General features: G+C 46.5%; 1 protein-coding gene across 2 annotated transcripts in view; it reads left to right on the top strand.

Annotated features, from left to right (window-relative positions):
• Positions 1-24,718, top strand: part of LOC143300404 (rotatin-like) — an 87,203-nt gene that overhangs the window by 31,966 nt on the left and 30,519 nt on the right. For both annotated transcript variants that reach the window (XM_076614042.1, XM_076614043.1), the window contains exons 18-30: positions 735-835; positions 2,344-2,464; positions 3,081-3,177; positions 5,055-5,114; positions 6,865-7,065; positions 9,123-9,344; positions 10,951-11,178; positions 13,970-14,041; positions 16,747-16,881; positions 17,607-17,682; positions 19,689-19,817; positions 22,727-22,828; positions 24,560-24,718. In XM_076614042.1, the coding sequence (XP_076470157.1) occupies positions 735-835; positions 2,344-2,464; positions 3,081-3,177; positions 5,055-5,114; positions 6,865-7,065; positions 9,123-9,344; positions 10,951-11,178; positions 13,970-14,041; positions 16,747-16,881; positions 17,607-17,682; positions 19,689-19,817; positions 22,727-22,828; positions 24,560-24,718 (1,703 nt within the window). The remainder of the gene's footprint in view (positions 1-734; positions 836-2,343; positions 2,465-3,080; positions 3,178-5,054; positions 5,115-6,864; positions 7,066-9,122; positions 9,345-10,950; positions 11,179-13,969; positions 14,042-16,746; positions 16,882-17,606; positions 17,683-19,688; positions 19,818-22,726; positions 22,829-24,559) is intronic.

The following is a 24,718-nucleotide window of genomic DNA, read 5'->3' as shown; positions in this document are numbered from 1 at the left end:
ACAGTGAGAGTGGTGATGGAGGTGTGGTGACTGTTGGACAGTGAGAGTGGTGACGGAGGTGTGGTGACTGTTGGACAGTGAGAGGGGTGATGGAGGTGTGGTGACTGTTGGACAGTGAGAGTGGTGACAGAGGTGTGGTGACTGTTGGACAGTGAGAGTGGTGACAGAGGTGTGGTGACTGTTGGACAGTGAGAGTGGTGATGGAGGTGTGGTGACTGTTGGACAGTGAGAGTGGTGATGGAGGTGTGGTGACTGTTGGACAGTGAGAGTGGTGATGGAGGTGTGGTGACTGTTGGACAGGTTGAGTGGTGACAGAGGTGTGGTGACTGTTGGACAGTGAGAGTGGTGACAGAGGTGTGGTGACTGTTGGACAGTGAGAGTGGTGATGGAGGTGTGGTGACTGTTGGACAGTGAGAGGGGTGACAGAGGTGTGGTGACTGTTGAACGGTGAGAGGGGTGACAGAGGTGTGGTGACTGTTGAACGGTGAGAGGGGTGACAGAGGTGTGGTGATGGAGGTGTGGTGACTGTTGGACAGTGAGAGTAGTGACAGAGGTGTGGTGACTGTTGGACAGAGGTGTGGTGATGGAGGTGTGGTGACTGTTGGACAGTGAGAGTGGTGACAGAGGTGTGGTGACTGTTGGACAGTGAGAGGGGTGACAGAGGTGTGGTGACTGTTGGACAGTGAGAGGGGTGACAGAGGTGTGGTGACAGAGGTGTGGTGACTGTTGGACAGATCCTCACCTGCAGGCAGCATTCCGGCAGTTTGGGGGGGTGGAGGTGGTTCTGTCCACTGTGCACCAGGCCATGACTCGCCCTGCACAGGGCACTCACCAGGTGCGTGTGCTTATGTGTGTGTGTGTGTGCATGTGTGTATGGGTGTGTGTGTGTGTGTGTGTGTGTGTGCGCATATGTGTCGGTGTGTGTGTTTGTGTGTGTGTGTGTTTGTGTGTGTGTTCTTAAAGCTGACTTGGAATTTCCATGTCTGCCGCTGGTACTGGTTAGAAAGGAAGGCTGGCTCATTTTGATTCTTCACTCTTTGACACCATGTCCTTTATTTGTATTTATATTTCTTTTTTTTATCACAACAGATTTCTCTGTGTGAAATTGGGGCTGCTCTCCCCAGGGAGAGCGCGTCATACACTACAGTGCCACCCATTTTTTTGTGTTTTTTTCCTGCATGCATCTTTGAAAATTTGTTTTTCATATCAAAGTGGATTTTTCTACAGAATTTTTCCAGGAACAACCCTTTTGTTGCCTTGGGTTCTTTTATGTGCACTAAGTGCATGCTGCACACAGGACCTTGGTATGTCATCTCATCCGAATGACTAGCATCCAGACGACAACTCAATGTCTAGTGGAGGGGAGAAAATATCGGCGGCTGAGCCATGATTCGAACCAGCACGCTCAGATTCTCTCGCTTCCCAGGTGGACGCGTTACCTCTAGGCCATCACTCCACTTAGGGTGTTCATCTGAATGTGTTCAGCCAAACTGCTGTGCTGTATGGATGGATGAAGTTTGTTTTGTACATGGACTGGTTCCAAGGTCATTTACCAGAGTCAGCTTATACAGATGTGTATGGACGGATCAGGTTTGTACACACGGACTGTCATTTACCAGTGTCAGCTTATACAGACGTGTATGGACGGATCAGGTTTGTACACACGGACTGTCATTTACCAGTGTCAGTTTATACAGACGTGTATGGACGGATCAGGTTTGTACACACGGACTGTCATTTACCAGTGTCAGTTTATACAGACGTGTATGGACGGATCAGGTTTGTACACATAGACTGTCATTTACCAGTGTCAGTTTATACAGACGTGTATGGACAGATCAGATTGTACACACGGACTGTCATTTACCAGTCAGTTTATACAGACGTGTATGGACGGATCAGGTTTGTACACATGGACTGTCATTTACCAGTCAGTTTATACAGACGTGTATGGACAGATCAGGTTTGTACACATGGACTGTCATTTACCACTGTCAGTTTATACAGATGTTTATGGACGGATCAGATTGTACACATGGACAGTGTTTGTCAGTTTCACTTTCAAGGAGGCATCAAAGTGTGTGGGTTTATCCATATACCATTCTCCAGATCTGCTAAAAAAAAAAAAAAAGAAAAAAAGAAAAAAGAAAGCATGAGTCTTGCCTCTGCATAGACCCAACACGCTGGCCAGGCCATGAGAGCATTTTCAGATCTAAGGAGATACATATATGTGTCTTTTGATGAAAAGAGGAGAGGAAAAAATGACACAGGAAAAGAGTCAACAAAAAAGAACTGAAAGTGAACAGCAGCTGTACTGTGTGTGTGGGGGGGTCGTGTGGCCAGAACCCCAGCCTTGCCCTGGTCCCAGCCTGTGTGACCATCCTCAGACATTTGCTGCATCACGACTACACCCTGCGACACAACCTCACCCATGACCCCGACATCTATTATGACCTGGTCAGAGGTCAGTCGCCGCATTGTTTCCTTTTTTCGAAGGGATACTGAAGTCGTTCAGAAGTCACATTATAATTTGTTGGTTGTTTTCAGTATTAAAGTTATGGAATTCATTGGTTCGTTTTGTTTTTTTTCTATTAGGTTAGAACAAATGTAGAAGTGGTAGTACAGTTCATGGATTAAACAGTGTATACATTGAGCATAGTATGATGTAGGCAGGAGTATTGGTTTCCTTTTAAATAGTGTATACATTGTGTGTAGTATGATGCAGACACATGTGTTATTTCCTTTTAAACAGTGTACATACTGTGTATAGAATGGTGCTGGAGGATTGTTGTTTCCTTTTAAACAGTGTATACATTGTGTGTAGTATGATGCAGACAGACGTGTTATTTCCTTTTAAACAGTGTGTGCACTCTGTGTACAATGATGCAGGGGTGTGTGTTGGCTTCCTTTTAAACAGTGTACACATTGTGTTTCATGATGCAGAAGGATTATTTGTTTCCTTTCAAACAGTACACACTGTGTACAGTACAATGCAGGCAGATTGTTGGTTTCCTATCAAACAGTGCATACACTGTTGTATTCAGAATGATGCAGGAGGACTGCTGGTTTCCCGTGTGCAGCAAGCGTGCTGCTGGTGCGAGATGAGAGCGTCAGTTACCAGGTGTCGCACCTCCTGACCCTGCTGCTGTTTGACGAGGTGGCCAAGTTTGACGTTGGGTCAGTAGCACAGCTCTCTCTCACGCTGACCACCTCTCTCACACTGACCACCTCTCTCAGCTGTCCACTCTCTCTGTCACCACTGGCACGGTGTATACGTTGTGTGCTGTATGATGCAAACACATATAATGCACTGAATACATTTGAACTGTTCCAGTCAGTAAGGGGGACAAGAGACTGCAAAGCAGTGTTTGGACTGTTCCAATCAATAGTGGAGATAAGAGACTGCAAAGTCAGTGTTTGGACTGTTCCAATCAGTAGGGGGGAGGGGGGGGGGGATAAGAGACTGTAAAGCAGTGTTTGGACTGTTCCAATCAGTAGGGGGGATAAGAGACTGTAAAGCAGTGTTTGGACTGTTCCAATCAGTAGGGGGGATAAGAGACTGTAAAGCAGTGTTCGGACTGTACCAATCAGTAGTGGAGATAAGAGACTGCAAAGCAGTATTTGGACTGTTCCAATCAGTAGAGGGGATATGGAGATAAGAGACTGCAAAGCAGTATTTGGACTGTACCAATCAGTAGTGGAGATAAGAGACTGCAAAGCAGTATTTGGACTGTTCCAATCAGTAGTGGAGATAAGAGACTGCAAAGCAGTATTTGGACTGTTCCAATCAGTAGGGGGGGATAAGAGACTGTAAAGCAGTGTTCGGACTGTTTCGTTCAGTAGAGGGGATAAGAGACTGTAAAGCAGTGTTTGGACTGTTCCAATCAGTAGGGGGGGATAAGAGACTGTAAAGCAGTGTTCGGACTGTTCCATTCAGTAGAGGGGATAAGAGACTGTAAAGCAGTGTTCGGACTGTTCCATTCAGTAGAGGGGATAAGAGACTGTAAAGCAGTGTTCGGACTGTTCCATTCAGTAGAGGGGATAAGAGACTGTAAAGCAGTGTTCGGACTGTTCCATTCAGTAGAGGGGATAAGAGACTGTAAAGCAGTGTTCGGACTGTTCCAATCAGTGGAGGGGATAAGAGACTGTAAAGCAGTGTTCGGACTGTTTCATTCAGTAGAAGAGTGGGGCATGGGATGGGGGTGGGGGATAAGAAGCCTTTCCATTCTTCCCTGTAGTGAACAACTTTAAATCAACAGCACCGACTGTTCCCTGTTATACAGAGGGTGAACTTGCAGAACAAACCTTTAGAAATGGAACACAGAGTGCAACAGCTTTGGAAATCGTGCTGGTGGCTATAACTATGGTTCAGCACTGGGGGAAGCATGCACAGCATGATCCTGGTGTCCTTGTTACATATTGAGTGTAGTACTTGACTTTTTGTTTGTGAAGGGGGATGGAGGGGGGGGGGGGGCGTGGAGGTCACAGAAGGTATCAGCAGTGCTGTGTGTGTTGGTCACAGAAGGTATGATCAGTGCTGTGTGTGTGTTTGTGTCACAGAAGGTGTGATCAGTGCTGTGTGTGTGTGTGTGTCACAGAAGGTATGATCAGTGCTCTGTGTGTGTGTGTTGGTCACAGAAGGTATGATCAGTGCTCTGTGTGTGTGTGTGACAGAAGGTATGATCAGTGCTGTGTGTGTGTGTGTGTGTGTGTGTGTCACAGAAGCTATGATCAGTGCTCTCTGTGTGTGTGTGTGTGTGTGTCACAGAAGCTATGATCAGTGCTCTCTGTGTGTGTGTGTGTGTGTGTCACAGAAGGTATGATCAGTGCTGTGTGTGTGTGTGTGTGTGTGACAGAAGGTATGATCAGTGCTGTGTGTGTTGGTCACAGAAGGTATGATCAGTGCTGTGTGTGTGACAGAAGGTATGATCAGTGCTGTGTGTGTGACAGAAGGTATGATCAGTGCTGTGTGTGTTGGTCACAGAAGGTATGATCAGTGCTGTGTGTGTGTTGGTCACAGAAGGTATGATCAGTGCTGTGTGCTGTGCTTTCAGCTCCAGTCAGACAGGGCAGGCAGACAGGAACTTCTCCTTGCCGGCAGTGGTGCCCAAGAGGTGGGTGTGGTGTTGGTGTTGTTGTTGTTGTTGTGTCACTGGTTGTCACACCTCCTCTCTGACGTGTAGACACTGGTGCATGACATTTGTGACTGTCATATGTTCTGATGGCATGGCTTACGTCAGTAATGTTGCTCTCTCAGTTCCCACTTCAGGCTTTTAGTTGTTCCCAGGGTTGTTACCCTGTTCTTTTTAGCAGTGTTGGAGTTTCTCCCAGAGTTCTGCATGTGTGTGTGTTTGTTGATGATCAGCGTGTGCTGTGTGTTTATTGATGATCAGTGTGTGCTGTGTGTTTATTGATGATCAGCGTGTGCTGTGTGTTTATTGATGATCAGCGTGTGCTGTGTGTTTATTGATGATCAGTGTGTGCTGTGTGTTTATTGATGATCAGTGTGTGCTGTGTGTTTATTGATGATCAGTGTGTGCTGTGTGTTAATTGATGATCAGTGTGTGCTGTGTGTTTATTGATGATCAGCGTGTGCTGTGTGTTTATTGATGATCAGTGTGTGCTGTGTGTTTATTGATGATCAGTGTGTGCTGTGTGTTTATTGATGATTAGTGTGTGCTGTGTGTTTGAACAAGACTAGTTCGCTGTGAGCATGAACAGTGTCTGATGTAGATGCTGATGTAGTTATATTGTATTACTTTTTGTCACAACAGATTTCTCTGTCTGAAAATCATGCTGCTCTCCATGGGGAGAGCACATTGCCTCAGTATTGTATTACTTTTTGTCACAATAGATTTCTCTGTCTGAAAATCATGCTGCTGTCCATGGGGAGAGCACATTGCCTCAGTATTGTATTACTTTTTGTCACAACAGATTTCTCTGTCTGAAAATCATGCTGCTGTCCATGGGGAGAGCACATTGCCTCAGTATTGTATTACTTTTTGTCACAACAGATTTCTGTGTCTGAAAATCATGCTGCTCTCCATGGGGAGAGCACATTGCCTCAGTATTGTATTACTTTTTGTCACAACAGATTTCTGTGTCTGAAAATCATGCTGCTCTCCATGGGGAGAGCACATTGCCTCAGTGCAGCACCACCCTTGTTTCTTTTTCTTTTTTTCTGTCTGCCAGCGTATTTGTTTTTTTTTTTTTTTTTTTTACTGTCAAAAAGGGTTTTTCTACAGAATTTTGCCTGGGACAACTGTCTTGTTGCCATGGGTTCTTTTACATGCGCAAAATGCGCGCTACACCCAGGACCTCAATTTATCTCATCTGAATGGCTAGTGTCCAGAGGTCTGAATGAGGGGGAGAAAATTGTGGTAAGTGTGGGATCTGATCCCACATGCTGAGATTCTCCCGCTTCCTAAGTGGACGGGTTACCACAAGGCATTGACTGCAGGGCCCTTGTTGGAGCAGATGTTGCTGCACTTGCTGTTTGATATTTTCGGATAATTGTCCATGAATAAGTGACAAGCTCGTTGGTAATGAACTGGATACGTATGGAAAAAATCGAGACGAGAAGGCCTGGCCTTAGTCGACTAGTGACGCTGGCCTGGAACTGATTCCAGTTCATGAGTCTGTTACTTACCGCGGTCAGGTGTTTGTGGCCAGGTGACTTTGATGCAGCTGTGATTTCAGTTCTCTCACAACCTGACCACCCCATCTTTCCTGTGCCTTTAGTGCTGAGGAAGATGGCGTGACTCCATCAGAACATACAAGATAGGTTAAATCTTTTTGATTCAGAGCTGTGAAATGTATTCACAGAATGCCTATTGTTGTGAAGCAAGTGGTGGTATGACGCAGGTACCGACTTCCGTTCCGGCCGACAGTTCACCACACGGTGAGCCCCAGTGCTGTGCTGTGCCCCCCTGAACACGACGTCCTCCTGACCCCTGACCCCCAGGAGATGCTGCGTGTGGCCTGGAACGTCGCCTGGTGCGGTGGTCTCGACCCTCTGCTGCAGCTGCTGAAGACTGGAGGTTCCAGGCTGGAGGAGCTCAGAGAGTAAGCAGTACTTGTTGTCTGCAGTTTTACAGCTTTACCACAGGTTCCTGGCTGGAGTAGATGTCTGCAGTTTTACATCTTTACCACAGGTTCCTGGCTGGAGTACATGTCTGCAGTTTTACAGCTTTACCACAGGTTCCTGGCTGGAGTACTTGTTGTCTGCAGTTTTACATCTTTACCACAGGTTCCTGGCTGGAGTACATGTTGTCTGCAGTTTTACATCTTTACCAGAGGTTCCTGGCTGGAGTACTTGTTGTCTGCAGTTTTACATCTTTACCACAGGTTCCTGGCTGGAGTAGTTGTTGTCTGCAGTTTTACAGCTTTACCACAGGTTCCTGGCTGGAGTACTTGTTGTCTGCAGTTTTACATCCTTACCACAGGTTCCTGGCTGGAGTACATGTTGTCTGCAGTTTTACATCTTTACCACAGGTTCCTGGCTGGAGTTGTCTGCAGTTTTACATCTTTACCACAGGTTCCTGGCTGGAGTACTTGTTGTCTGCAGTTTTACATCTTTACCACAGGTTCCTGGCTGGAGTTGTTGTTGTCTGCAGTTTTACAGCTTTACCACAGGTTCCTGGCTGGAGTACTTGTCTGCAGTTTTACAGCTTTGCCACAGGTTCCTGGCTGGAGGAACTCAGGGAGTAGGGAGTAGTTGTCTGTAGTTTTTCATCTCTCCACTGTAAGTGGTGTTGGGGGGGGGGGGGGGGGGAAGTGGGAAGGAGTTGGGGGCAGGAGAAAGGGTGAGGGAAGTGTGTCTGTGTTTGTGTTTTCTCAAGGGAGGCATTGGACAGTGTGTGTGTGTGGCTGATGACTTGTGTTTACACTGTGGATGACAAAGCACACTGTGACTGGGATGGTAGTGAAGGGGATGGTGGTTATGGTGGTCTGTACTGCACCGTGCCTAATGGTTATGGTGGTCTGTACTGCACCGTGCCTAATGGTGATGGTGGTTATGGTGGTCTGTACTGCACCGTGCCTAATGGTGATGGTGGTTATGGTGGTCTGTACTGCACCGTGCCTAATGGTTATGGTGGTTATGGTGGTCTGTACTGCACCGTGCCTAATGGTTATGGTGGTATGGTGGTCTGTACTGCACCGTGCGTAATGGTTATGGTGGTCTGTACTGCACCGTGCCTAATGGTGACGGTGGTTATGGTGGTCTGTTCTGCACCATGCCTAATGGTGATGGTGGTCTGTACTGCACCGTGCCTAATGGTGATGGTGGTCTGTACTGCACCGTGCCTAATGGTTATGGTGGTATGGTGGTCTGTACTGCACCGTGCCTAATGGTGATGGTGGTTATGGTGGTCTGTTCTGCACCATGCCTAATGGTGATGGTGGTCTGTACTGCACCGTGCCTAATGGTGATGGTGGTCTGTACTGCACCGTGCCTAATGGTGATGGTGGTCTGTACTGCACCGTGCCTAAAGGTGATGGTGGTTATGGTGGTCTGTACTGCACCGTGCCTAATGGTGATGGTGGTCTGTACTGCACCATGCCTAATGGTGATGGTGGTCTGTACTGCACCGTGCCTAATGGTGATGGTGGTCTGTACTGCACCGTGCCTAATGGTGATTGTGGTCTGTACTGCATCATGCCAAATGGTGATGGTGGTTATGGTGGTCTGTACTATACTATGCCAGATGGTGATGATTTTTCTTCTTTTTCGTTCGTGGGCTGCAACTCCCACATTCGCTCGTACATACAGGAGTGGGCTTTTTCGTGTATGATCGTTTTTACCCCGCCATGTAGGCAGCCATACTCAATTTTCAGGGGTGAGCATGCTGGGTATGTTCTTGTTTACATAACCCACCGAATGCTGACATGGATTACTGGATCTTCTGCTTGGGTATACACACGAAGGGGGTTCAGGTACAAGCAGGTCTGCACGTATGTTGACCTGGAAGATCGGAAAAATCTCCACCCTTTACACACCAGGCGCCGTTGACGAGATTCGAACCCGGGACCCTCAGATTGAAAGTCCAACGCTTTAACCATTCATCTGTTGCGCCCGTCAGATGATGATTTAAATGTCAACCGGTGTGGCATGTCATCAGTTTCAGCAAGGCCATGTTGCTGACAGCGAGGGACAGGGCGGTGCTGATGTCGTCAGGACTGCGGTGGAGCCTGCAGGAGCAGGTGCACTGTGTGGCCAACGCCGTGTCCCACGCACAGGTGGTGGCCGGCCTCAACACCCTACTGGCTGTCATGGCAACCATCCCCTCCGCCGAGTGTGTGGCCCTCTTCAATGAGCTGTCCTGGTCAGATGTCATCCACAGGTCCGTGTCTGGTTGGGGGGTGTGTGTGTGTGTTGGGGGGGGGGGGGGGAAGGGTGAGTGTGTGTGTGGGTGTGTGTAGGGGTGGGGATGTGTTGGAGGGTGTGTGTGTGTGTAGGGGTGGGGGTGTGTTGGAGGGTGGGGGTGTGTGGGGTGTGTGTGTGTAGGGGTGGGGTGTGTTGGAGGGTGTGTGTATGTGTGTGTAGGGGTGGGGGTGTGTTGGAGGGTGTTTGTGTGGGGGTGGTGTGTGTTAAGGTGTGTGTGTGTGTAGGGGTGGGGGTGTGTTGGAGGGTGTGTGTGTGTAGGGGTGGGGGTGTGTTGGAGGGTGTTTGTGTGGGGGGTGGTGTGTGTTAAGGGGTGTGTGTGTGTGTGTGTGTGTGTGTAGGGGTTGGGGTGTGTTGGAAGGTGTGTGTGTGGAGGGGAGTTGGGGGTGGAGGGATTTTATGTGTGTGTGTGTGGTGGGGGGGATTTTGTGCGTGTGCGTATTTGTGTGAGTGTGTGTGTGTGTGTGTGTGTGTGTGCATGTTTATGTGTGTGAGTATGTGTGTGCTTGAGTATATATATATGTATGTATGTGTGATAGACAGGAAACAAATACACTTGCAGGCCCTCCCCCCCCCAAAAAAAAGGGGTGGGGGTGTAGCACTCTCACTGTAACGACACACTCTCCTGAGGGAGAGCAGCCCAAATTTCACAGAGAGAAATCTGTTGTGACAAAAGAGTAAGATGGTACAATACAATACAGTACAGTACAATACAATGCAATGCATTACAATGTAATGCAATACAATGCAATGCAGTACCATACAGTGCAATTCAATGCAATACAACACAACACACTACAATGCAATATAATACAATACAATACAGTGCAATTCAATGCAATGCACCACAATGTAATGCACCACAATACAATACAATACAATACAATACAATACACTACAATACAATGCCATTCAATGTAATACAACACAATACAATACAATACAATACAATACAGTGCCATTCAATGTAATACAACACAACACACTACAATAGAATAGAATAGAATACAATATAATACAGTGCAATGCAATGCAATGCAACACAACACAACACAACACAGTATAATACAATACAATGCAACGTAATACATTACAATACAGTGCAGTACAATGCAATCCAGTACAACATGGCGCAATGCAACGCAGTGCAATGCATGTCAGTGCAGAATGAGCTGTGACAAAAGACAAAGACAGTGCAACACAATACAGTACAATACAATATAATACAATATAATACAATACAATACAATACAGTATAATACAATACAATACAGAATAGTTCAATACAGTATAATACAATACAATATTATACAATACAATACAGTATAATACAATACAATATTATACAATATAATACAATACAGTATAATACAATACAATACAGTATAATACAACACAGTGCAATATAATACAGTACAATGCAACATAATGCAATACAGTACAGTGCAGTAGAATGCAGTAGAATGCAATGCAATGCAATGCAATACAACACAGTACAGTACAGTACAGTACAGTACGAATCAAGACAAGACAAGACAAGACAAGACAGACAACACCATGTTCAGGTTTCTGCAAGTGACCCCGTCCTCCCCGCAAGACGAGGAGCTGTTGGTGGAGGTCCTGCGATTCATTGTGGCGGTGATGGGCATGACGGCCCACCTCCCTCAGCAGCTGGCCCAGTGGCTGGCTCAGCGGTTATACGACAGTTCGGGACCCCTCATGGGTCTGCTCCACAGGGCACCCCCAGCCCCTGACGGCAAGGACTCTGCTGACTCCTCTCTCACTGCCAAGAGGTTGGGCATTGTTGTTGCTGGTGTGTCCGTTGGCTTTGTGTGTGGCTGAGGTGTGTGTAGAGGTTGTGGTGTGTCTGCTTTGTGTGTAGAGGTGTGTGTTGTTTTGTGTGTGGCTGAGGTGTGTGTTTAGAGGTTGTGGTGTGTTTGTTGTTTTGTGTGTGGCTGAGGTGTGTTTAGAGGTTGTGGTGTGTCTGTTGTTTTGTGTGTAGCTGAGTTGTGTGTTTAGAGGTTGTGGTGTGTCTGTTGTTTTGTGTGTGGCTGAGGTGTGTGTTTAGAGGTTGTGGTGTGTCTGTTGTTTTGTGTGTGGCTGAGGTGTGTGTTTAGAGGTTGTGGTGTGTCCGTTGTTTTGTGTGTGGCTGAGGTGTGTGTTTAGAGGTTGTGGTGTGTCTGTTGTTTTGTGTGTAGCTGAGGTGTGTGTTTAGAGGTTGTGGTGTGTCTGTTGTTTTGTGTGTGGCTGAGGTGTGTGTTTAGAGGTTGTGGTGTGTCTGTTGTTTTGTGTGTAGCTGAGGTGTGTGTTTAGAGGTTGTGGTGTGTCTGTTTTGTGTGTGGAAGTGTGTGTTGTTTTGTGTGTGACTGAGGTGTGTGTTTAGAAGTTGTGGTGTGTCTGTTTTGTGTGTGGCTGAGGTGTGTGTTTAGAGGTTGTGGTGTGTCTCTTGTTTTGTGTGTGGCTGAGGTTTGTGTTTAGAGGTTGTGGTGTGTCTGTTGTTTTGTGTGTGGAGGTGTGTGTTGTTTTGTGTGTGGCTGAGGTTTGTGTTTAGAGGTTTTGGTGTGTCTGTTGTTTTGTGTGTGGCTGAGGTTTGTGTTTAGAGGTTGTGGTGTGTCTGTTGTTTTGTGTGTGGAAGTGTGTGTTGTTTTGTGTGTAGCTGAGGTGTGTGTTTAGAGGTTGTGGTGTGTCTGTTGTTTTGTGTGTGGAGGTGTGTGTTTAGAGGTTGTGGTGTGTCTGTTGTTTTGTGTGTGGAAGTGTGTGTTGTTTTGTGTGTAGCTGAGGTGTGTGTTTAGAGGTTGTGGTGTGTCTGTTGTTTTGTGTGTGGCTGAGGTGTGTGTTTAGAGGTTGTGGTGTGTCTGTTGTTTTGTGTGTGACTGAGGTGTGTGTTTAGAGGTTGTGGTGTGTCTGTTTTGTGTGTGGCTGAGGTGTGTGTTTAGAGGTTGTGGTGTGTCTGTTGTTTTGTGTGTGGCTGAGGTGTGTGTTTAGAGGTTGTGGTGTGTCTGTTGTTTTGTGTGTGGCTGAGGTGTGTGTTTAGAGGTTGTGGTGTGTCTGTTGTTTTGTGTGTGGCTGAGGTGTGTGTTTAGAGGTTGTGGTGTGTCTGTTGTTTTGTGTGTAGCTGAGGTGTGTGTTTAGAGGTTGTGGTGTGTCTGTTGTTTTGTGTGTGGCTGAGGTGTGTGTTTAGAGGTTGTGGTGTGTCTGTTACTTTGTGAGTGGCCTAGATGGGTGTTTGGAGGTGCTATGGCAGAACTGGTAAGGTGGCGGACTTTTGATCCAGTGGTCAGGGTTCAATCCCCCGCTTCAGTCTGGTGTTGGCGTCCTTGGGAAAGGCACTTCACTCTGATTCTCCTCACTGCATCCAGGTGTGAACGGGCACCTGACTTGAGAAATTAAAATGGTGGAAGGAGAGAAATGGGCCCTGCCTTCCTGTGCTGAGTCCTGACACACTGGATAGGAATTCACTGCCTTGATGGCCATGAAAAGTCTATTGGACCTTGAACCTTTAACTCTTTCTATACTAAAGTACGCTATAGCATACCTCATGCGCACAAGGCTTTGTTACTGTGGCACGCTATAGCGTACCGCAAGTTTAGAAATTTGTAGTTCATAGGTTAACGGTTTTGTACAAAACTAAATGGCACAGTTCTGTTCTGCAGTCACCCAAAAGTGCACCTGTACTTTTCTTGTGGCTGAAAATGCCTTTGAGTACAACACATGCGAGCGTAGTCACCCTTCTCGTTCGCTCACTTGACAAGATGGCATCTCCGTCAACTTCGGCAAGGACTGTGGCTCAAAGTTGAATGCAAACTGATTCTGTAGTGGATATCCACAGTGCATACGCATTTGCCCATTCAATTGCTACAATTAGGAAGTGTCTATGGTTACAAAAGACCACATTTGCAAGATTTCTGTTATATGAGAAAAACTCACCCCCTTTATGCCAGATGTGAAAAACACAGATTTTTTTTCAAAATGAAATAAATCAGTCAATATTTAAGTGAGTGCTTTGAAACTTTGTGAAATGTTAGTCAATTCTGTTATTTACATCATCACAAAATTTCATTACTGTATGTAATTGCTTTCTTTTTTTAAAGATATTTTTCTTGTAACATAAACAAACGGCCAGTACAGAGTATCTTGAAGGAAGTCATTTGGCAGTATAGAATGAGTTAATGTGTGTGTTTGTGTTGTTAGTATCAATTAGTCATGGAATACAGTGATGTGATGGCACCTCTCATGTCATGTGAATGTTCGTGTTGTCAGTATTAATTAGTCATGGAATACAGTAATCTGCCACTGTTCAGTTGGAGCAGTGGTGGCAATGTCTACAATATATTCGCTCTAAATTTGTATTTGTGACATTTTTGGGACAGAAAGCTGTCAAAATATTTCTCTATAACATTTTTCTCTGGAATTTTATGTTGGTTTCTGTTTTGGGTTGTATGTTTTACGTGTCAGTGTGGATGTGTATGTGTGTATATAGAATGCTTTACAGTCGTGTCGGTTTTTCTCTAACGTGTGACAGACAAGTTCAGGAACATACATACCTAAGTGTGTTGACAAGGTTTGTGACTTGTACAATTTCAGATGTTTGAACAAGGTCTCCTTGCAGTTCATCGCCACTTTCATCTCACGTCTGCCGTACAGACTTCACACAAGGTGAGGGTCACTGCTGATGGCTGCACACCTCTCTTTTCGCTCTCTTTCCGCAGTCCTGGGCCACAGCTCTCTCCCTTCACTCAGTGTAAGAGTAGGGTTTTTTTGTGTGGTAAAGACAGTTTTTATCCCACCTTAATGGCAGTCATGCTCAGTGTTCATGGGGGTGCATGCAAGGTATGTTCGTGTTTCCATAACTCTGCAAACACTGACATGGATTACAGGATCTTTAACATGCATGTTTGATATTCTGCATCTATGTTTACGTGAAGGGGGTTTAGGCACTAACAGGTTGTCACACATATTGATTTTAGGAGGTAGGAAAAACCTCCAGTCTTAACCCACAGGATCTTTAACTCTTTCGTTCCTATTTTTCTATGAACCATTACTCCCCCTTGTTCTGAGATCCCTACCATTCGCATATTCCCTTCATTCCTGGATTTAGAGAAGAGAAAGAAAGTATGAAGCAGGGTACTTATTTTGGAGGCTTACGGTAACGCGGCTCATTACAGTACACTAAGATTGTCATATACTGTTGTGTTCAGAATTGATGTGAGAAGTTGTCTGAGACCCTGTTGACACTATAGGGTGACATCTCTGGTGACACTCAGGTGTAAAACAGGTGACTTTGGGGTCAAACACAATGCATACAACTACGTACTACATGCAGGACAGTGTTTTGCTTGCAGAGTATGCACATCATGCAGGTACTTACCGAGTAGTGCCTCGCATGTATCTCAGTGCCACACTGCTAGTCATATCCACGAAAAACTGTCACAATTGTCACTACTATTGTCCTTATCACATGAATGATTTGAACTTTGTCTCAAAGAGAATATTATATGCCTTTCACTACACTAGCAGTCACTGAGCCAGAATCAGTTCATTATCTACACAATTCTTGAACAAAAACTATTCAGAAACGATACTGTCTCTAAATACGCATGTCCATGTCACAATCATCACGTAATATGCCACACAAAGGTGACACGTGTGTGATATACCTTGAAACAGTCATGCCAGTTACTTCACAAGTATACACCACAATTTTTTACACTTCTTACTTTTTTTAACTTTTCATCACCCGCTATCTGTGCTTCTGTAGCAACAGCTAATTGCACTCTCTCCTTGTCATTCATTTGAAACAGATCGAAATTATTATCTGTTAGAGCGTTGTGAAACTCATCATCAGAAAACTGGTCACAATCCGAACTTTCTACACATTCCGTTTTTCTGTGCCCGTGTGTCTACACAGCACATCAGCAAGAATGTAGCGGCGCCCACTTTCCCACGGCCTAGGGAGGGGGAAGGGGGTGTCTGGCATCCATTCCACTCATAAACACTGCCCTGCTAGTGACCCGGTCAAGGATAGATGACGCGCACTGATGACGCGACTCGCGGGAAGTTCAAAGCGCTTACCGCGAGAACCGATTTTCCGGGCTGCAGGAAGGAAAGGGGGAATTCTCTGCTGCACGGTTTTCCGGCCTCCAGGAATGAAAGGTAAAAATCCTGTAAACCGGAAAACCGTGCTGCAGGGATGAAAGAGTTAACATGTGTATTTGATTTTCTGCATCTATTCATGAAGGGAGTTTGAGCACTTGCAGGTTGTCATATATGTTGATGTAAGAGATATGAAAAACCTCCAGTCTTAACCCACAGGATCTTTAACATGTGTATTTGATTTTCTGCATCTATACATGAAGGGAGTTTAGGCACTTGCTGGTTGTCACATACGTTGATGTAAGAGATATGAAAAACCTCCAGTCTTAACCCACAGGATCTTTAACATGTGTATTTGATTTTCTGCATCTATACATGAAGGGAGTTTGAGCACTTGCAGGTTGTCAGAGATGTAAGAGATATGAAAAACCTCCAGTCTTAACCCACAACGTGCAGCCAGGGTTTGAGCCCTCAGGTTGAAAGTCCAACACTCTGACTACTTGGCTGACACACCTGTCACACTTCTCTTCATTCAGCACTGTTCTCTCTGGTCCGTCAGGAAGAATTTTCTGGTTCTCAGTGACCCAGTAGTTTTCTGACAGTGACATGACTGACTGACTGTCGTGTTCCATGTATCTCACCATGCCCCTGTCACCAGTGTAGTTTTCTGACATGACTGTCTGTCATGCCCCATGTATCTCACCAAACCCCTGTCACCAGTGTAGTTTTCTGACATGACTGTCTGTCATGCCCCATGTATCTCATCAAACCCCTGTCACCAGTGTAGTTTTCTGACAGTGACATGACTGTCATGCCCCACGTATCTCACCACACCCCTGTCACCAGTGTAGTTTTCTGACAGTGACATGACTGTCATGCCCCGTGTATCTCACCACACCCCTGTCACCAGTGTAGTTTTCTGACATGACTGTCTGTCATGCCCCATGTATCTCACCACACCCCTGTCACCAGTGTAGTTTTCTGACAGTGACATGACCGACATGCCCCACGTATCTCACCACACCCCAGTCACCAGTGTAGTTTTCTGACAGTGCCATGACTGTCATGCCCCATGTATCTCACCATGCCCTTGTCACCAGTGGGTCTAGGGTCTTACACAATCATGTTTTACCACTCGTCACCGCTGTTCTCACACGTCAAGTAGTTTTTATGGAAGACTCGTCATTCTGCACTGACTGTGAACGATGCGCATCCTCGGCGTCACGTTACGGGTGTGGGTCAAAGCCGTGTGTGTTGTTGTCGCGCAGGGTGAGCGTGCCCCAGCGGCGAGGAGAGCTGATCCACACACTGCTGCAGCACCTCAGCATCTCTGACGCTCCGCACTTCTACAACCTGGCCGCTCTGGAGGGCATCCTGGTGTGCATGATGCACCTCACCGCACGGTGAGTCACACAGTTTTCACTGCACGGTGAGTCACACAGTCCTCACTGCTGACTGTACGGTGAGTCATACAGTCCTCACTGCTCACTGTACGGTGAGTCATACAGTCCTCACTGCACGGTGAGTCACACAGTCCTCACTGCTCACTGTACGGTGAGTCATACAGTCCTCACTGCATGGTGAGTCACACAGTCCTCACTGTACGGTGAGTCATACAGTCCTCACTGCATGGTGAGTCACACAGTCCTCACTGTACGGTGAGTCATACAGTCCTCACTGCACGGTGAGTCACACAGTCCTCACTGCTCACTGTACGGTGAGTCATACAGTCCTCACTGCACGGTGAGTCACACAGTCCTCATTGCGCGGTGAGTCAGTGAGTCCTACAGTCTTCACTGCACAGTGAGTCACACAGTCCTCACTGCATGGTGAGTCACACAGTCAGTGCACGTTGAGTCACACAGTCCTCACTGCATGGTGAGTCACACAGTCACTGCATAGTGAGTCACACGGTCCTCACTGCACGGTGAGTCACACAGTCCTCATGTTCAGCATCACAGTCACAATACTGTATTCATTATCCTTAAGTAATTTGATGGTATAATGTAGAGGGTGGCAGTATCCAGTGATGATGATGACGATGTTAGCAGTAGAGATGGTGTTAGCAGTGTCAGTGACGATGATGATGACAGTGATGATGATGATGACGATGATGATGATGTTACAGGCCAGGCTGGAGTGAGGAGTGCAGCCACATGGAGCCCGCCCCCCTCTGCTCACACGTCCTGAACTGTCTGCTGGAGGTGTGTTCCCCGCTCTTCCTTTCTCACCCATACTGCAGTGTCAACAATCACTCATACTGCAGTGTCAACAACCACTCATACTGCAGTGTCAACAATCACCACCCATACTGCAGTGTACTGCAGTGTCAACAATCACCCACACTGCAGTGTCAACAACCACTCATACTGCAGTGTCAACAACCACCCATACTGCAGTGTCAACAATCACTCATACTGCAGTGTCAACAATCACCCATACTGCAGTGTCAACAATCACTCATACTGCAGTGTCAACAATCACCACCCATACTGCAGTGTCAACAATCACCACCCATACTGCAGTGTCAACAATCACCCATACTGCAGTGTCAACAATCACCCATACTGCAGTGTCAACAATCACCCATACTGCAGTGTCAACAATCACTCATACTGCAGTGACAACAACCATCTATACTGTAGTGACACACCCACCACCCATACTGCAGTGTCAACAATCACCCATACTGCAGTGTCAACAATCACTCATACTGCAGTGTCAACAATAACTCATACTGCAGTGTCAGCAATAACCCATACTGCAGTGTCAACAATCACCACCCATACTGCAGTGTCAACAATCACTCATACTGCAGTGTCAACAATCACTCATACTGCAGTGTCAACAATCACTCATACTGTAGTGTCAACAATCACCCATATTGCAGTGTCAACAATCACCACCCATACTGCAGTGTCAACAATCAACACCCATACTGCAGTGTCAACAATCACTCATACTGCAGTGTCAACAATCACTCATACTGTAGTGTCAACAACCACCCATACTGCAGTGTCAACAATCACCCATATTGCAGTGACACATCCATCACCCATACTGCAGTGACACAACAATCATCCATACTGCAGTGTCAACAATCGCCCATACTGCAGTGTCAGCAATCACTCATACTGCAGTGTCAACAATAACCCATACTGCAGTGTCAACAATAACCCATACTGCAGTGTCAACAATCACCACCCATACTGCAGTGTCAACAATCACCACCCATACTGCAGTGTCAACAATCACTCATACTGCAGTGTCAACAACCACCCATACTGCAGTGTCAACAATCACCCATACTGCAGTGTCAACAACAACCCATTCTGCAGTGACACACCCACCACCCATACTGCAGTGTCAACAATCACCCATACTGCAGTGTCAACAGTCACCTATACTACCACCACCCATACTGCAGTGACACACCCACCACTCATACTGCAGTGACACATCCACCACTCATACTGCAGTGACACATCGACCACTCATACTGCAGTGACACAACAATCACTCATACTGCAGTGACACACCCACCACCCATACTGCAGTGTCAACAATCACCCATACTGCAGTGTCAACAATCACCCATACTGCAGTGTCAACAATCACTCATACTGCAGTGTCAACAATCACTCATACTGTAGTGTCAACAACCACCCATACTGCAGTGTCAACAACCACCCATTCTGCAGTGACACACCCACCACCCATACTGCAGTGTCAACAATCACCCATACTGCAGTGTCAACAGTCACCTATACTACCACCACCCATACTGCAGTGACACACCCACCACCCATACTGCAGTGACACACCCACCACCCATACTGCAGTGACACACCCACCACTCATACTGCAGTGACACAACAACCACCCATACTGCAGTGACACAACAACCACCCATACTGCAGTGACACACCCACCACTCATACTGTGGTGACACATCCACCTCTCTCACAACAATCACCCATACTGCAGTGACACATCAACCACTCATACTGCAGTGACACACCCACCACCCATACTGCAGTGACACACCCACCACCCATACTGCAGTGACACACCCACCACCCATACTGCAGTGACACAACAATCACCAGTGGACCAATGGTTTCAGGTTGTGTCAGCGTTTCACATTGGCTGGAACCTGTGGTTTCAGGTTGTGTCAGCGTTTCACATTGGCTGGAACCTGTGGTTTCAGGTTGTGTCGGCGTTTCACATTGGGCGGGGTGGGACGTCAATGTCGTACATAGGGAGGGGGGTGACCAAGGCGGCCACCCTGTGCCTGCGACACCTGGCTCATGAAATGGTCCTGTACACGGACAACAAGGTAACCTCTCCTGCTACCTGGGTGTTTTCTTCTACCTGTCAAAATGACATGGAAACAAAATCATACTTTTTTTCTTCTTTATTTTTTAACCTTGTAATGCCTACATACTGCTGCAGAGGCATTTTCCTTGTATTGTATTGTATTGTATCACTCTGTTTTTGTCACAACAGATTTCTCTGTCTGAAATTCGGGCTGGAGAGCACGTCGCTACACGAGAGCGCCACCCATTTTTTGTATTTTGTTCCCCTGCTTGCAGTTTTTTATTTGTTTTTCCTATTGAAGTGGATTTTTTCTACCGAATTTTGGCAGTGACAACCCTTTTGTTGCTGTGAGTTCTTTTACGTGCATTAAGTGCATTCTGCATACGAGACTTCGGTCTATTGTCTCATCCAAATTACCAGAGTCCAGACCACCACTCAAGTCTATTGGAGGTGGAGAAAATATTGGTGACTGTGCCAGGATTCGAACCAGTGTGCATAGATTGTTTCACTTCCTAGGCGGACGCATTACCTCAAGGCCATCACTCCACATTCTTACAAACGTTATCTGTATTGTGCTTTTCAGGGTTTGCTGTCAATGAATATTACAGTGTATTGCTCTGCAAGACAAGCTGTGTGTCCAGGATTATTGCTTGACAACACAAGCTTTTGTCTCCAAATCACTTACATACTGGTGTGCATACCATGCAGTATAGGAGTGGAGTGATGGCCTAGAGGTAATGCATCCATCTTGGAAGTGAGAGAATCTGAGCGCACTGGTTCGAATCATAGCTCAGCCACCGATAATTTCTCCCCCTCCACTAGACCTTGAGTGGTGGTCTGGACGCTAGTCATTCGGATGAGACAATAAACTGAGGTCCCTTGTGCAGCATGCACTTTGCGCACGTAAAAGAACCCACAGCAACAAAAGGGTTGTTCCTGGCAAAATTCTGTTGAAAAATTCCACTTGATAGGAAAAACAAATAAAACTGCATGCAGGAAAATACCAAAAAATGGGTGGCGCTGTAGTGTAGCGATGCGTTCTCCCTGGGGAGAGCAGCCTGAATTTCACACAGAGAAAAATCTGTTGTGACAAAAAAGAAATACGATACAAAACAATACCTTACAGTACCACTGAACAACTCTTCAGGACAGGATGCACACCTTATTACCTGTTTATCAGTCATGAGACATACCTGTTTTCCACTTTCATTTCTTTGGGGGGGGGGGGGGGGGGGATCGTGTGTCTGTGCCCATGAGTAGCATGAAAACAAGTATCTAAACAGAAAAGTATTCAAAACATGTAATGAAGTATTAATTTAGATAGAATAATGACGTTCCTCATGCTTGACAACAGTGTATCAAAAAGGGGTATGACTGTTATATGACAGTACATGGATCTGAACGTGAAGTTCTGATTTTTGTTTGTGTTTAGACCGGCGCAATAGCCGAGTGGTTAAAGCGTTGGACTTTCAATCTGAGGGTCCCGGGTTCGAATCTCAGTAACGGCGCCTGGTGGGTAAAGGGTGGAGATTTTTCTGATCTCCCAGGTCAACATGTGTGCAGACATGCTTGTGCCTGAACACCCTTCGTGTGTATATACAAGCAGAAGATCAAATACACATGTTAAAGATCCTGTAATCCATGTCAGCATTTGGTGGGTTATAGAAACAAGAACATACCCAGTATGCACACCCCCGAAAACGGAGTATGGCTGCCTGCAAGGCAGGGTAAAAACAGTCATACACGTAAAAGCCCACTCGTGTAAATACGAGTTGCAGCCCACGAACGAAAGAGAAGAAATTTGTATTTAAAGATGTGGTGTAGTGTATATGGATCTGTCATTTTGACTCATTGAAAATGAAAACAAAACCGTGGCAGGAATGGGCCAAAAAATGTCTGTACAACTGACAAGGGGTGGATGACTCAGTGATAGGTAAACTGTGGCAAGGGGTGGATGACTCAATGATAGGTAAACTGTGACAAGGGGTGGATGACTCCTTGAAAGGTAAACTGTGGTAAGGGGTGGATGACTCAATGATAGGTAAACTGTGACAAGGGGCAGATGACTCAGTGATAGGTAAACTGTGACAAGGGGCAGATGACTCAATGATAGGTAAACTGTGACAAGGTGCGGATGACTCAATGAAAGGTAAACTGTGACAATGGGTGGATGACTCAATGATAGGTAAACTGTGGTAAGGGGTGGATGACTCAATGATAGGTAAACTGTGGTAAGGGGTGGATGACTCAATGATAGGTAAACTGTGACAAGGGGTGGATGACTCAATGATAGGTAAACTGTGACAAGGGGTGGATGACTCAATGATAGGTAAACTGTGGCAATGGGTGGATGACTCAATGATAGGTAAACTGTGACAAGGGGTGGATGACTCAATGATAGGTAAACTGTGGCAATGGGTGGATGACTCAATGATAGGTAAACTGTGACAAGGGGTGGATGACTCAATGATAGGTAAACTGTGACAAGGGGTGGATGACTCAATGATAGGTAAACTGTCACAAGGGGTGGATGACTCAATGTTAGGTAATTTACCTGTGACAGGAATGGGCCAGGAACTGGCTGTACTCATGACAAGGGGCGGATGACCCAATGATAGGTGATTTACCTGTGACAGGAATGGGCCAGGAACTGGCTGTACTCACGACAAGGGGCGGATGACTCAATGATAGATAATTTACCTGTGACAGGAATGGGCCAGGAACTGGCTGTACTCACGACAAGGGGCGGATGACTCAATGATAGGTGATTTACCTGTGACAGGAAATGCCCAGGAACTGGCTGTACTCATGGTAGGGGGCGGATGACCCAATGATAGGTGATTTACCTGTGACAGGAATGGGCCAGGAACTGGCTGTACTCACGACAAGGGGCGGATGACTCAATGATAGGTAATTTACCTGTGACAGGAATGGGCCAGGAACTGGCTGTACTCACGACAAGGGGCGGATGCGGAAGCCGAGCCAGGGCTGAACTGGATGCTGACTCTGTGGGCCTACAGGGATGCTGAGGTTAGTTCCCTTTGGTCAGTGTGCAGGTTATTTCCCTTTGGTCAGTGTGGAGGTCAGGGACAGTGTGGAGGTTAGCTCCCTTAGGTCAGTGTGGAGGTTAGCTCCCTTTGGGTGTGCAGGTTACTTCCCTGTGCTACATGTGTTGTCCTGATTCCAGTTGTGTGCAGACATCTGCTTGGTTCTTCTGTCCTCACAAGGGATACAGGATGGAGTCATGGCAGTTAAACTATAGGGCTGTGTCTGTGTCTTTGTGTGTGTTTGTCTGAATATCTTTCTGTGTCTGTCTCAGACGAGGTGTTTGTCTGAATGTCTTTCTGTGTTTGTCTCAGACAAAGCGTTTGTCTGAATGTCTTTCTGTGTCTGTCTCAGAGAAGGTGTTTGTCTGAATGTCTTTCTGTGTCTGTCTCAGAGAAGGCGTTTGTCTGAATGTCTTTCTGTGTCTGTCTCAGAGAAGACGTTTGTCTGAATGTCTTTCTGTGTCTGTCTCAGACAAGGTGTTTGTCTGAATGTCTTTCTTTGTCTGTCTCAGACAAGGTGTTTGTCTGAATGTCTTTCTGTGTCTGTCTCAGAGAAGATGTTTGTCTGAATGTCTTTCTGTGTCTGTCTCAGACAAGGTGTTTGTCTGAATGTCTTTCTGTGTCTGTCTCAGACAAGGTGTTTGTCTGAATGTCTTTCTGTGTTTGTCTCAGACAAAGCGTTTGTCTGAATGTCTTTCTGTGTCTGTCTCAGAGAAGGTGTTTGTCTGAATGTCTTTCTGTGTCTGTCTCAGAGAAGATGTTTGTCTGAATGTCTTTCTGTGTCTGTCTCAGAGAAGATGTTTGTCTGAATGTCTTTCTGTGTCTGTCTCAGACAAGGTGTTTGTCTGAATGTCTTTCTGTGTCTGTCTCAGACAAGGTGTTTGTCTGAATGTCTTTCTGTGTCTGTCTCAGAGAAGGTGTTTGTCTGAATGTCTTTCTGTGTTTGTCTCAGACAAGGTGTTTGTCTGAATGTCTTTCTGTGTTTGTCTCAGACAAGGTGTTTGTCTGAATGTCTTTCTGTGTTTGTCTCAGACAAGACTGTCTGAATGTCTTTCTGTGTCTGTCTCAGAGAAGACGTTTGTCTGAATGTCTTTCTGTGTCTGTCTCAGAGAAGATGTCGGGTTTGGTTTGGTTTTCACCAGCCAACTGAAACATGTTGTTCTTGACCTGTTCGCTCTGAAAATCTCTGATTTTTCAAGATAGATGCACATTTTATGGAAATGTTTTGTGATAATGTGTGTGTGTATGTGCATGTGTGTGTGTGTGTGTATGTGTGTGTGTGTGTGTGTGTGTGTGTGTGTGCAGTATGTGTGTGTGTGTATTTACATGTGCATATGTGTGTGTGTGTGCATCTGTTTGTGTGTATGTGTGTGTGTGTGTGTGTGTATGTGTGCGTGACAGGGTATGTTGTGTGACAGTGTGTGTGTGTGTGTGTGTGTGTGTGTGAATGTGTGTGTGCATGCATGTGCACCATGCATGACAGTGGAGTATGTGAGTGCATGCACATTTCTGTGCACAGTCCCCCCCCCCCCCTGCAACCCCCCACCCCCACCCCCCCTCCACCCCTTCAGCCCTGTGGTCACACAACCACCACCACCACCCCCTTCCCACCCACCCCAACCCCACCACCACCCAGCCATGGGGCACCAGACACAAGCCCTCCTCCTGTGTACACTGAACACCAAACAACCCCCTGTCTTGCCGATCCCCACAGGTGCGGGCAGCGGGTCTGGGAATAGCGGTGGCCTTGACCTCATCGGAAGTGGGTCGCATGTTGGTGACCAGCAACTGCCGTCACATCCCGGGGGGGATCTGGGGAGCGGCCTTCAGCATTCTTCTGGACCCCTCTGAGTGTAGTGCTGTCAGGCAGCAG

Source organism: Babylonia areolata, chromosome 26, assembly GCF_041734735.1.
Source record: "Babylonia areolata isolate BAREFJ2019XMU chromosome 26, ASM4173473v1, whole genome shotgun sequence".
NCBI lineage: Eukaryota > Metazoa > Mollusca > Gastropoda > Neogastropoda > Buccinidae > Babylonia > Babylonia areolata.
The sequence above is the reverse complement of the archived record's forward strand: the minus strand, read 5'-3'. Positions and strand labels throughout refer to the sequence as shown.